The 13,470-nt window shown below is 35.5% G+C and overlaps 1 protein-coding gene across 2 annotated transcripts in view; it reads left to right on the top strand.

Moving 5' to 3' along the window:
* nsmaf (neutral sphingomyelinase (N-SMase) activation associated factor) overlaps positions 1–13,470 on the top strand; it is a 70,184-nt gene that overhangs the window by 33,376 nt on the left and 23,338 nt on the right. For both annotated transcript variants that reach the window (XM_039754556.1, XM_039754557.1), the window contains exons 16-19: positions 3,028–3,091; positions 8,533–8,584; positions 10,055–10,175; positions 11,699–11,830. In XM_039754556.1, coding sequence (XP_039610490.1) covers positions 3,028–3,091; positions 8,533–8,584; positions 10,055–10,175; positions 11,699–11,830 — 369 coding nt within the window. The remainder of the gene's footprint in view (positions 1–3,027; positions 3,092–8,532; positions 8,585–10,054; positions 10,176–11,698; positions 11,831–13,470) is intronic.

Raw genomic sequence — 13,470 nt, 5'->3', positions numbered from 1 at the left:
GTAGGCGATTGCTGTTATAGTAGGCATTGTTTCCAAGACATTGTATCCCCCCTTCTCCCCCTTAAACAAATCTCATTTTTTGTTTTGTTAATACAACTAAGGATAGTCACAATGCTAAATAAACAGATACAGTACATACAGTAAGTGAATAATAATAGTCACATTTTATTTCATTAACCATTATAACTCATCAATTACCAGTCTGTATAAAATGTATTACGCATGTAATTAGCAGTAATAAATTTGTCAGTAAAAGTAATGAGACTCAGGACATATATTACTTTATTTTTTTTTTGTTTTTATGTCATGTTATGAAGTCTTGTTTTATAATATGCATACTTGTTAATAGCAGCTTACAATAAGTTAAAGTGTTACCCATATATGAAGTAAAAATTCTTATACAGTGGTGTGAAAAACTATTTGAAAAAAATCCAAACCTACATGGCCCTGTGTGAAAAAGTAATTGCCCCCTGAACCTAATAACTGGTTGGGCCACCCTTAGCAGCAATAACTGCAATCAAGCGTTTGCGATAACTTGCAATGAGTCTTTACAGCTCTGGAGGAATTTTGGCCCACTCATCTTTGCAGAATTGTTGTAATTCAGCTTTATTTGAGAGTTTTCTAGCATGAACCGCCTTTTTAAGGTCATGCCATAGCATATCAATGGGATTCAGGTCAGGACTTTGACTAGGCCACTCCAAAGTCTTCATTTTGTTTTTCCTCAGCCATTCAGAGGTGGATTTGCTGGTGTGTTTTGGGTCATTGTCCTGTTCCAGCACCCAAGATCGCTTCAGCTTGAGTTGACGAACAGATGGCCGGACATTCTCCTTCAGGATTGTTTGGTAGACAGTAGAATTCATGGTTCCATCTATCACAGCAAACCTTCCAGGTCCTGAAGCAGCATAACAACCCCAGACCATCACACTACCACCACCATATTTTACTGTTGGTATGATGTTCTTTTCTGAAATGCTGTGTTCCTTTTACGCCAGATGTAATGGGACATTTGCCTTCCAAAAAGTTCAACTTTTGTCTCATCAGTCCACAAGGTATGTTCCCAAAAGTCTTGGCAATCATTGAGATGTTTCTTAGCAAAATTAAGACAAGCCCTAATGTTCTTTTTGCTTAACAGTGGTTTGCGTCTTGGAAATCTGCCATGCAGGCCGTTTTGCCCAGTCTTTTCTTATGGTGGAGTTGTGAACACTGACCTTAATTGAGACAAGTGAGGCCTGCAGTTCTTTAGACGTTGTCCTGGGGTCTTTTGTGACCTCTTGGATGAGTCGTCTCTGCGCTCTTGGGGTAATTTTGGTCGGCCGGCTACTCCTGGGAAGGTTCACCACTGTTCCATGTTTTTGCCATTTGTGGATAATGGCTCTCACTGTAGTTCGCTGGAGTCCCAAAGCTTTAGAAATGGCTTTATAACCTTTACCAGACTGATAGATCTCAATTACTTCTGTTCTCATTTGTTCCTCAATTTCTTTGGATCTTGGCATGATGTCTAGCTTTTGAGGTGCTTTTGGTCTACTTCTCTGTGTCAGGCAGCTCCTATTTAAGTGATTTCTTGATTGAAACAGGTGTGGCAGTAATCAGGCCTGGAGGTGGCTACGGAAATTGAACTCAGGTGTGATACACCACAGTTAGGTTATTTTTTAACAAGGGGGCAATTACTTTTTCACACAGGGTCATGTAGGTTTGGGTTTTTTTTTCTCCCTAAATAATAAAAACAATCATTTAAAAACTGCATTTTGTGTTTACTTGTGTTATATTTGACTAATGGTTAAATGTGTTTGATGATCAGAAACCTTTTGTGTGACAAACATGCAAAAGAATAAGAAATCAGGAAGGGGGCAAATAGTTTTTCACACCACTGTATTTATAATAGTTTTTGTGATACCGCTGCTTAAAATTTTTTGTATAAATCAGAGAAACCATATTACACCTACTGTGATATCTGTACATTTGCAATGCTGAACAAATTATTCTGCATCTAATTTCACAGTGTTTCTTTGTTCTGTTTTGTATAAAATATTTTGCTCCAGCTGTATACTCTTACCAGATAAAACTCAATAGTGTTTTAGTAACCTGCTATTCCAAAAAAAATATACTTGTGTGAGCAATACAGCAGTACAAGCATCATGTTCAAAAAGTGTGTACTTAAATGTAGATCTGTCTTGAAACACATATAGTACAAACATCAGAATTAAAAGCATGGTAAGTACAGGGAATTTTATGAAGGAGCAGTACAACAACAGAAAACCCTTAAAGTTACAAGAAGCAATAAATACCCTTTTTCCAAAGGAACTGTAGAAATTAAACCCTGACACTCAGATATGGAGCAGTAGAACCAGCATGTGTGTCACCAGTTATTTAAAGTGTAGCAGAAATAAAATATTACAATTCATTCATAAATAGTATTTCTAATCATAACAATTATATTCATTTATTGTACATTATTCATTTGTACTGCAGTACTGTATCACAATGTGTATTTCCCTTACTCCCATGAAATCTACTCTACTCATGTCACTTTATAGCACATCATTTTTGGCCTCATTTTTCATTAACCCTAATTGTTCATTACTGTATATGTCTTGGCTTCACAGTTTGTCATCATTATACAGTTTTCTTACCTCAGTACATGTCTTCAGCACCCCCAGAGAAACTTGGAATATCCACCTGATCAACTTCACTTTATTTTCTGGCCTATAGCTTTCTCCCTTGGTGCCAAATGAAAGTGGAATGCAGCACAGCTTATGCAGCATCTTCAATAAAGGTCTTACCTTAATTGCCGCCCTTTAGTTGACACTGTTATCTGCATTCGTCAGGCAAATCTAATCATCACACTTTTCCCCAGAACAGCTACGTAATTCCTTGCTGTGCTAGATTTTGAGATATATGTAGTATTTATTTGTTTAAAATTCCAAGGTTTAGAAGTATTTCTACATATGTAATAATAAGCACATTTAATATGTTTATATTTTACTACATTTATTTTAATGTTTGTTTTTGTTTTGTTTTTTTTTTTAGCTCCAGAGCACATGCTGTGTTTACAAAATGGCCGGTATGATCATGCAGACAGAATGTTTAACAGGTATGCTGAAAATTCTTTATTAATTAATCATCAATTAAATGTAAATAGCAGATCTCAATGTGTAGAATATATGTGACCAGGTTTTTTAGTTGCTCAAATTGAAGTGCTTTAGGTGAATAAATGTTGTTCAGCTACTCCCAGAGAATTACATGAAGCACTGTTGATGATATATTTTGACTCTTTCATATACATACAAAGTCATACATAGATTCAGGAAGTATTCAGGCCCCTTCACTTTTATCACACTTTTATTATTTTGTTGGTTAAATTTGAAAAATATAAATAAGCCATCCTTGTTATTAATCAACATTAAAGATCCCATAATGACAAAGTGAAAACATATTTTCAGGAACATTTGCAAAATTATTAAAAATCAAAAATTGAAATCTCTCATTCATGTAAATATTCAAACCCTTTTGTTGCAGTGTTCCTGATTGTGGTTAGGTACATACTGTTTGCTTTAATTATCTTTGAGATGTGTCAACAACTTGATTGGAGCCCACCTGCGGCAAATTGAATTGATTGGACATATTTTATAAAGGCACACACTTGTGTTTATTTGGTCCCACAATTCACACTGCATGTAAGAATAAGAAAAACAAGCCAAGGAAATATATGTAACCACCATAATCCAATTGTGGTGAGGCACAGATCAGGGCAAGGGTATATAAAACCATTTCTACAGGGAGTGCAGAATTATTAGGCAAGTTGTATTTTTGAGGATTAATTTTAATATGGAACAAACACAGTGCTATCAGTCAATCCAAAATGTTAATAAACCTGAAACCTGAATGTTTCACAACGGAAATGTGAGTGTGAACATCATCGGGGAATACATATGTGCGCACAATTATTAGGCAACTATTAGTGTGCAGATTTATTATGCAACTAAAGGAAAAATGAAAATTTTCCCATCTCACTTGTTTATTTTCATCTGTTATAGTGAGAATAATAAACAAACACCTCAAAATTACAAATAAACATCTCTGACATTTCGAAAAAAATAAATCAATCAATCAATGACCAATATAGCCACCCTTCTTTCCAATAACAGTCATAAGCCTTTCCATTCATGGAGTCTGTCAGTTTCTTGATCTGTTGACGATCAGCTTTTTGTGAAGCAGTGACTACAGCCTCCCAGACACTCTTCAGAGAGGTGTATTGTTTTTCTCCCCCGTAAATCTAGCGTTTAAGAAGTGCCCACAAGTTCTCGATAGGGTTTAGGTCAGATGAGGAAGGGGGGCCATGTCATTATTCCTTCATCTTTAAGGCCTTTACTGGCTGGCCACGCAGTGGAGAACTTCGATGCAAGTGATGGAGCATTGGCCTGCATAAAAATCATGGTCTTTTTCCTGTATCACTGTTTGAAGAAAGTGTCTTCAAAAAACTGGCAGTAGGTTTGGGAGTTGATTTTGAGTTCATCTTCAATGCAAAAGGTCCAACTAGCTCATCTTTAAAAATACCAGCTCATACCAGTACCCCACCTCCACGTTGTAGTGGAGCTCTGTGCCCATTACTGATCCACAGGTCCATCCATCTGGTCCATCAAGAGTCACTCTCATCTCATCGGTCCATAAAACCTTTGAAAAAAATCTGTCTTCAGATATTTCTTGGCCCAGTTTTGACGTTTCAACTTATGTTTCTTGTTCAGTGGTGGTTGGGTTTCAGCCCTCCTTACCTTGGCCATGTCTTTGAGCACTGAACACCTTGTACTTCTGGGCACTCCAGGTAGGTTGCAGCTCTGGAATATGAAAGTACTGGAGGATAATGGGTTCCTGGTAGCTTCACGTTTGATTCTTCTCAAATCTTTGGCAGCTAATTTGCGTCTTTTGTTCTCAACACGTTTCTTGCGACCCTGTTGACTATTTGCAACAAAATGTTTGATGGTTCTGTGATCACACACCAATATCTTAGCAATTCCAAAAGTGCTGCATCCCTCTGAAAGACTTTTTACAATTTTTGACTTTTCAGAGTCAGTTAAATCTCTTTTTTGGCCCATTTTGCCTGAGGAAAACTAGCTGCCTAATAATTCTGCACACCTTGATATACGGTGTTGATCTCCTTAGGCCACACCCTCCCTCATTACACAAATACACATCACCTGGCGTGCTTAAATCCAATAAGCATTCAAGTTAATACAGCTTGGAGTTGGAATATACGCATTAAAAATGATGATATGGTCAAAATACTCACTTGCCCAATAATTGTGCACACAGTGTATAGCTTTGAATGTTCCCAGCAGCACAGTGGCCTCACTAATTGTGAAATGGAAGAAGTTTGAAACCACCTAAACTATTTTTAGAATTGGCTGTCCGGGCAAATTTAGTGACCAAAGGGCCTTGGTCAGGGAGTTCTCTACTGCGATAAGAGAGCCTTTCAAAAGGATGACAATCTTAGCAGCACTCCATCAATCAGATGGATATGACAGCCCACTCTTATTTTGTCAAATGGCATTTAAAGGGCTGTGAGTGATAAAAGATTCTTCGGTCTGATGAGACAAAAATCAGCTCTTTGGGCAGAACTGCAGACACTATGTCCGGTGAAGACCAAGCACCTGTCCAATACAATCCTTACAGTGAATCATAATAGTGGCAGCTTCAAGTCATGGGGGTGCTTCTCAGCAGCACAGACAGCAACACTGGTTAGAATTAAGAGAAGCATATATGTTGCCAAAAACACAGAGGCTATTGAAGAAGACCTTCTCCAGTACCCACTCTGGATAGGGTACTAATCTGTTCTGAGGTAGACTAATTAAAATTGGATTAATGTGCACTCATCTATATCATCTATAATAGTCTGCACATCTTCAAAATGTGAGAGGAAGATCTCAGTACACTGAGAAAACCCCACAGAGACAGTAGGAAAATGTGTATATTCCATAGAGACTGTGGTGAAAACAAAATTTGAAAGGTGTATCTACATGCTGCTCTCAATACAAATATAGACAGGGACAAATATGTTGGTGCCTTTACAGCTCTTTGAAAATGTGCTGTATGCCTCCTGTGATGTGATTAGCAATTGTCCCATGTATACCTGCATGCCTTTGATATGTCACTGAGTAAAGCAAAGCAAGTGTAATGAGAGATAAAGTACCGGTAATGCTTATTCTGCAAAGATATTCTAAAATGGCCTGCACACATTTGTTGGTATCCCTAGAAAAGATAATTTCTCTGCTGGTAGTGTTTATTATTCCCTCGTAAGTTAACAACGCTTTATTAAAGAATAAGAATCCTCATAGTCAAGGTATATGCTATGTGCATTTGGAGGGCAATTTTATATAATAGAATAATTAGAAACAACTCAGAAATATTATTGCAGTCAAATTTGCAAGAAAATAAGAAAACTATATACCGTGTGTGTTTGTACAGTATATGTATAGATAAGGTATATTCAATTACAATTTCAGTTGGGCCAGATTTTCAAACCAAGAAATTTAGCTGGGCCAGACATTTTCAGCAGCAGGTAATGGCAAATTTGAAGTCAACACAAATGATGTATTTATAAACAAATAATATTTATTCATTGTTTCCCTTTTACTTCTGGTCACATCTGACACAGGCACGTCAAAATTGTATTAAAAAAAACAACAAAAAAGAATCTGAACACGATCTGAGGTAGTAGCAAAAAAAAAAAAAAAAACATTTTGCTCACATCTGACCCAGGCACATCTTAAAGGGCATAAAATCAAAAAAGTGCACAGTATTCACAATCACATTCGTTTCCCTTTGAAATATGAGATCCTCCCCAGTTTAAATGGGTGGTCATGACAGACAAAGGATTTTTTTTTCATAGAATTTGAACTATTTCATTCACACGATTTTAAGTACTCATAAGACAAAGGTTAAATTTGAGTTCCACAACAAAGCCTTTCCTGTTGAAATTGTTTCCCCGCATCCCCCAGAAAAAAACTACTGAGTAAATGTTTAAGAGCAAGGCACCACGTATGGCACGAAAGTGGATTAGTACATTTATTTTAATGACTTGTCTTTAAAAGGTCATTGTACAGAGTTCTTGGGTGTCAAGCAATGAATTACTAATTATAATTATTACTATCATTATTTGTTTTACTAAATCTTATTTTCCATGTTTCTTTGTTGATGAGCTCCTGTTTGGTTTTTGAATTTATTGGTAACAGAACATATAGTGCACACGCCAAAACGACTGAAGTAACAACTAACAAAAAGGCATTTTTGATACCATTTTAACAAAGTTTACTATCTGCCGTAAATCACAGAGCACCCAAATAAAACATTCTGTAATACACCTTCAACATTAAAATGCAGACTTCATCACTTTGTTGTGTGTGATGAAACAACAAGCAGGCGACTGCTCGTACATATTTACTGATGGACAGGCCGGCATTTTGCATGCATGGAGTATGTGTTAAATCAAACGAGAAATGGTATGCGAAGATGTGTGAACACAAGGAGATTGGTGATGGGCAGATGAATTTTAAATGTTTGGCATGCCTACCTTTTCTTTTGTCATATTCAGCTCTTCTTTCATTATTCTGGCACAAGAATAAACAGCCTGTCATTGAAATTCACCATTTGGATTACATGGCCATCCCATCAGCAGCACAGTGTACTTAGAAATATTTTCCTGCCCATGTCTTCAAGTCTAATGTCATTTTTGCCGCTACTCCCTCGTGCTCAGTGTGAGATATAAACCAGCCTTTATACGGCTCAGGGATATACACGGGGGAGCTGTATACACATGGCACATCCCTTAACACTAAAAAAAAAAACACTAAAAACACTTTTGCATCTGTTACAATATAATTAAAGTTTCAATGATTTAATTCACAAATGGCAAACTAGGTAGAAATGATAATCGCCAAAGCCTATTTTTGATTGCATTTGAGACCATTTTAGTTGCAGTCTGGAGCCCTGGCATTACCATGGGTTGGACCACTCGGAGGTTGCTTGTGTGCCACCTTCTGAATAGGCCTAATGTAGAGCCTTAAAGATAAAAAGACACTTAAACAGTGACCAAATTCAAACAAGTATTATAATTGGGGAATATTAAAATCCTATTAGTAAGTATATTAGTATTCAAATTTTTTTCTTCCTTAAATGAAAGGAGAACATTAGTGCAGTCCAAAATAAAAAAATATTGATTGTACTGTACATATTTGCAGACTTCCAGGCAGAAGTATTGTTCTGTACCACAAAGAGATAGATAAGTGGTTCTTTCAAGAGAAGCATGGTACTTTACCACAAATAGACATACTGAAATAAGGACCATACCCCAAACGGTACCTAAATATGAACTATAAACAAGAATGATATAAAGAGAGTGGTGCATTATTTTTAATATTAATACAAGAAAGTTTAGAATTTCTTTACCGTTTCTTATTTCCTTGGTGGCTTTACTTCATGTTGTATGCAGTGTAGGTGGTGTTTATTAAATAGGCTTATATTAATTTGAATATTATTCAGCATTGCAGAGACCTGGAAGAACTGTTTGGAAGGTGCCACAGACTTCAAAGAGGTAAAGTATATTTTGGGTCCTGCTTGTTGAAAATGTAATCAGTGCTTACTTTGAGAACTCTTGTATTCTGAAGTGTGTTTTTTAACTTAAGACTGAAGGAATAAAAGGACACAGCTTTTTTTCAGCTCATTGTAACTTTTCTTTACATTTTCTTCCTTGGGAAACATAATCTAAATATTTATGTGTTTATAGTTCACCACGAATTTAAGCATCATAATCATTACATATATCAAGACGTGGGTATATTGTCTTAAAGCTATATATCTTATCTTCACAAAAACCATCCTTGGTCAATTTATATAAGACACCCAGTGTTTGTGAAATTAATGGATTTCTGTTTTTGATTTCCATTTACATGCTGCTGAAGAACACAGTATTGTTTTTGGAACTCTTTAACTTTAATTTCACATCAGTAGCACTGTTTTTCCCTGTTGTTTTGAATGCCATTTGGACTTTAATGCTAAGATTCAGACAGGGACACCAGAATTTCATTTCATTGATCAATGAGGGGAAATTTGCTTGCCGCCTTTGCATGTGTAGACCATTCAGTCTATTAAGCTTATTTGTTTAGCTATTAGCTATGCTGTCCCAGTATCTCATCCAGATACTTCTTGAAGGTTGTCAAGGTTTCTGCTTTAATTACATGTCTTAGTTGTTTGTTCCAAAGTTCCATAACTCTGCAATCCTAAATTCACTTCCCTTTAATTTCCACTAGTGTCATCAAATATGTGATTCATCTATAAGTTGAAAGAATTTTGCTGGATCTACTTTATCAATGCCTTTGTGAGTTTTTAAGATCTGGACAAATTCTTTTCAGTGCTTGTTTCTCGTAGGACCGTGTCTTAATTTTGTATTTATAATTGGCATTCCTTTTGCACACACTTTGCACTTTTGTACATTAAACTGCATTTTACAAGTGTTTGCCCAATTCTGAAACTTGTCCATGTCTTTTACAGTTGTTTTTACTGCCTCCTCAGTGACTGCCATTCCTCTAATTTTGCAACATTTTTGTACTCTGAAATCTATATAATTATTATAAGTCAGAAAAACCAATGGACTCAAGACAGACCCTGAGGAACTCCACTGATGACCTCACTCCACACGGAGCATTCTTCTCTTATCTGTACTCTTTGTCTCTGGCCGGTTAACAAACAGATTTGTAGGTTGTGTGGAATATGGAAATCTGAGTGTCATTTATCACAGTTGTTAATTGTTACATTTTCTATGCCTGAGGATGCTTTCAAGATTAGTTTCCAATTTTACAACAGCATGCTAATTGCATTCAAAATTAATCTGTTGATTAAATTAATTAGTATGTTTTTTACTCATTTTCCCAAATAAAATGTACTGGTGTTAAAGTATTCGTAGATCATGACAATGATGAAAAAAATTAAAGCTTTTCCCTTGTTTTCAATCTGTTCATTGAAGGTTTTCTAGTTTGTCAAACATCTATACTGTTTTGTTCTTTAGCTTATCCCTGAATTTTATGGAACTGATTCCAGCTTCTTAGTGAATGATTTAAAACTGGATCTAGGCAAAAGACAAGGAGGGAAAATGGTCGATGATGTGCTTCTTCCACCATGGGCTAATGGTAAATATTGTGATAAAAAAAGTTTATAATGAATTCAAACACAGTTTTATATTTTTAAAAGTGTACAGTCATCATAGTGAAGGACCATGAGTAGTATTGCCCTTTAGACTCAGAATTAATATATGGTTTGAGTGCATTTCAACTAAAAGTGGCTAATTTTCTCTTTATTTTCTTTGATTTCTCCCACAATAAAAAGATCTGTTTACATATGTGTGAATTTGCATCCTTATATGTGTTTGTTCTGTATTTAGTGGGTGGCATAAACTATTCTTGAATTTTACCTTGTAGTTTGTAATATTATATTCCTGAGCTGGCAATGAGATTGTCCATTTAGCATTGTGTAGAGGATAATTTTGGTCTGTTCTGTGTATTGTATTTACCCCCATTTTATAACACCCATTGCATGCCCAACCTACCTGTAAAGGGGTCTCTCTCTGAATGACCTTTCTCAAGATTTGTTCCATTATTTTTTTTTATCCCTATAAGAGTATTTTTGGGAGTCAAGGCTTGAGGGCTGTCAAAAACAGGGTCTGTTAATGCCCATTGTGCCATTCCTTGTGTGATTTTGAGCTATGAAAAAACAAAACAAAAAAAAAAACAAAACAAATCTACTGTATAGGTAACTATAATTTGCCCAATAGTTTGTGTGTGGTGTGTGCCCTAGGGCCTTGGCTAGTTAATTCATCACGCCAGTTGCTTCCTAGAAAGATATCAATGCCATTTGAACAACAAATGTGATGTTGGGTAGTTATAAACAATGAAATATTTTATTACTTGACAAAGGTTGGAGAGTTTCCAGTGTATTTTCCAGTCTTATGCAATTGCTGAGCACTCGGAGTAGTGAGAAAAGGGCTATATAAATGCAAAGAATTATTATTATTATTATATACAAAAGACAATGTAGAGAAATATGAAAAGACGTAATATGTAGTAACCTACAAGTCAAAATTGCTTTGGCTAAAACATACTTTTTAAGTGTATATCCATGGCATAAGGGTGCAATAATATTCACTTCATGATGTCAGATTTTTCATTTTTGAGAAATATTTAAGTATTAGATTTCCTTATAATCAAAAATAGGTTAATATTTTCATTTTCTGGAAAGAGTACTGTCAGGTTGTCATACTTTTTGATTTTATGTTCTTCTTCATTGGTCAAATATATTTGTTTGGTAAGTATTTTAAATGCCTGGTAACATTAGAGGCACATTGCTGGGTAATTAAATACAATTAAAATAAGTACAATCGTATTGTCTTTCAGCAGGTCTGGGAGAACTTTATACCCATTCTGTGTTTCTCATACAAAAGCTGAACATTCTCATTAGTGGCTTCCCAGCACTGGAAAATATGTATTTTATTTTATACTGTTGTGTATAAAATATCTATTCCATTTTGGAATAAAAACAATATTAAAAATACCCCCTTGCCCAGAAATCATGTAAATAGTAATAATAATATTTATTTTAAAATGTATATAATTTAAATATTTTGTTTCTCCTAATTGTAGATGTTCTGTTTATTTAGACCCTAATGATTTCCTTCGTAAAAATCAAGAGGCTTTAGAGAGTCAATATGTTTCTGAGCATCTCCATGAATGGATTGACTTGATATTTGGCTATAAGCAAAGAGGAAGTGAAGCAGTTTCTGCACATAATGGTGAGTGTTTTAACAGATTTTTCCACTGAGCAGCCCCTTTCATTATATTAACGGTTACAAAGAAGTGTTCAAAAATATTTTTAAGACAGTTTAATCCTAGGAGAACAGGACTCGGTGTTTCATTTATACTAGCAGACCTCACATACTTTTTATGTGAATGAGGTAATGTGCACCTGAAATGCAAACAGATATAAAGGTATATTTTAAAGGTACATTATGAAGAATTGGTGCCACTTATGCAGTTTCAGATATGTTTTTCTTCACAAAGTACCGGTAATTTGTTTTACTTACACAAGTTAAGTATTTATACTCCTTTTCCTGTAAGGATACTGTATATGAGAGAGAAAATGAGAGGTATTTATATAAAGATCAGTGATGAACACAATAATAAGTTAATTTTGATTATTTTACTTCACCTGGAAATGCTAGATTTTTAGGTTAGTGATAAAAGTGTGATTCAGGTTTATGTACAAAATAATTACAATATTATTTACAACAGAAAGCATATAATCTTAAATGAACACAAGGATAAAAAAAATCAATACATCAAATGATTTGTTACTATATGGATTTTAAAAAAGCTTGATTCTGAAGGATTACCAGCTGTGCAGTTTTCTAGGATCTATTTACCAGGCTTTATGTTTCTTAACTAAGAGTGCTGTCAGATTATGTTTCCAGTGATTTTCAGTCACTGACTTCATTTACATAATCTTAGTGAGTCAGAGGCAATCATTGTACACTCGTTGTGATCACCAGTCATAAAATCAAACAGTGTGTGTGTGTGAGAGTTGACAACCAATGACTGCTCACCAGGACGTAAAATGTATATAATAAGGTTGCTTTTCACCAGGCAAACTGAAGAGAATCTTGTCTGTTTGATGCTGCATATTTTATGTATCACGACAAAGTCACTTTGAAGTCATTCCCTGGAATGACTTCTTGTTTTGGCAGTGACTGTCTAATTGCAACAGAGGCCCCGCGTGGAGATCCTTCTAGTAGCATCTTGTGTACTTGCATCCTGGAGTTTTTTGGAGGGTTTTTTTGCATTTGTGTCTTAAAGGGCCATGTCTCGTAGACGGCCTCTTTGCTAAGATCACTATTTTGGGAACAGTGTTGTCCCATGAATTTGTGGTGTAACATTACCTATTTCTCCCTACATTATATTTTTTCCTCTTTAATGCTAGTACCTGTGTTTGTTGACATTCTGGGGCAACCAGCACACACATCATGTTGCTGCATAAGCCTCATATATGATACCCCACCTGGTGTGGGTTTCTGTCCAGTTCTAGTGTCACTGTTCAGTAAGCATGATTTTCTCAGCTTAGTCAGCTTCAGTTGTTGCAAAAATAACAATTGTGAGGCAGATAAGTAAATTTTAAGTGGGCTACTTTTGGTTTAGCTTTCTTGTCCAGAGTGTATCCTTTTCATGTGTTTGTGCATTGAGTTATTGCTGCTTTAGAACACAGTCTGTGTTTTACAAAGTAAGCCAAAACTATTTTGCCAGTTTCTCCTCGCAAAACACACACAGAGGAGACTTTTAAATAACTTTTGTATCTTCCTTTGCAGAATGTTGTACCGATGCCACCATGATTAGTCTACTTAAAAACTTTACAGATCATGGTGGCATTTTAGTGAAATTT

This window comes from Polypterus senegalus, chromosome 5 (assembly GCF_016835505.1).
Source record: "Polypterus senegalus isolate Bchr_013 chromosome 5, ASM1683550v1, whole genome shotgun sequence".
Lineage (NCBI taxonomy): Eukaryota > Metazoa > Chordata > Cladistia > Polypteriformes > Polypteridae > Polypterus > Polypterus senegalus.
The sequence above is the reverse complement of the archived record's forward strand: the minus strand, read 5'-3'. Positions and strand labels throughout refer to the sequence as shown.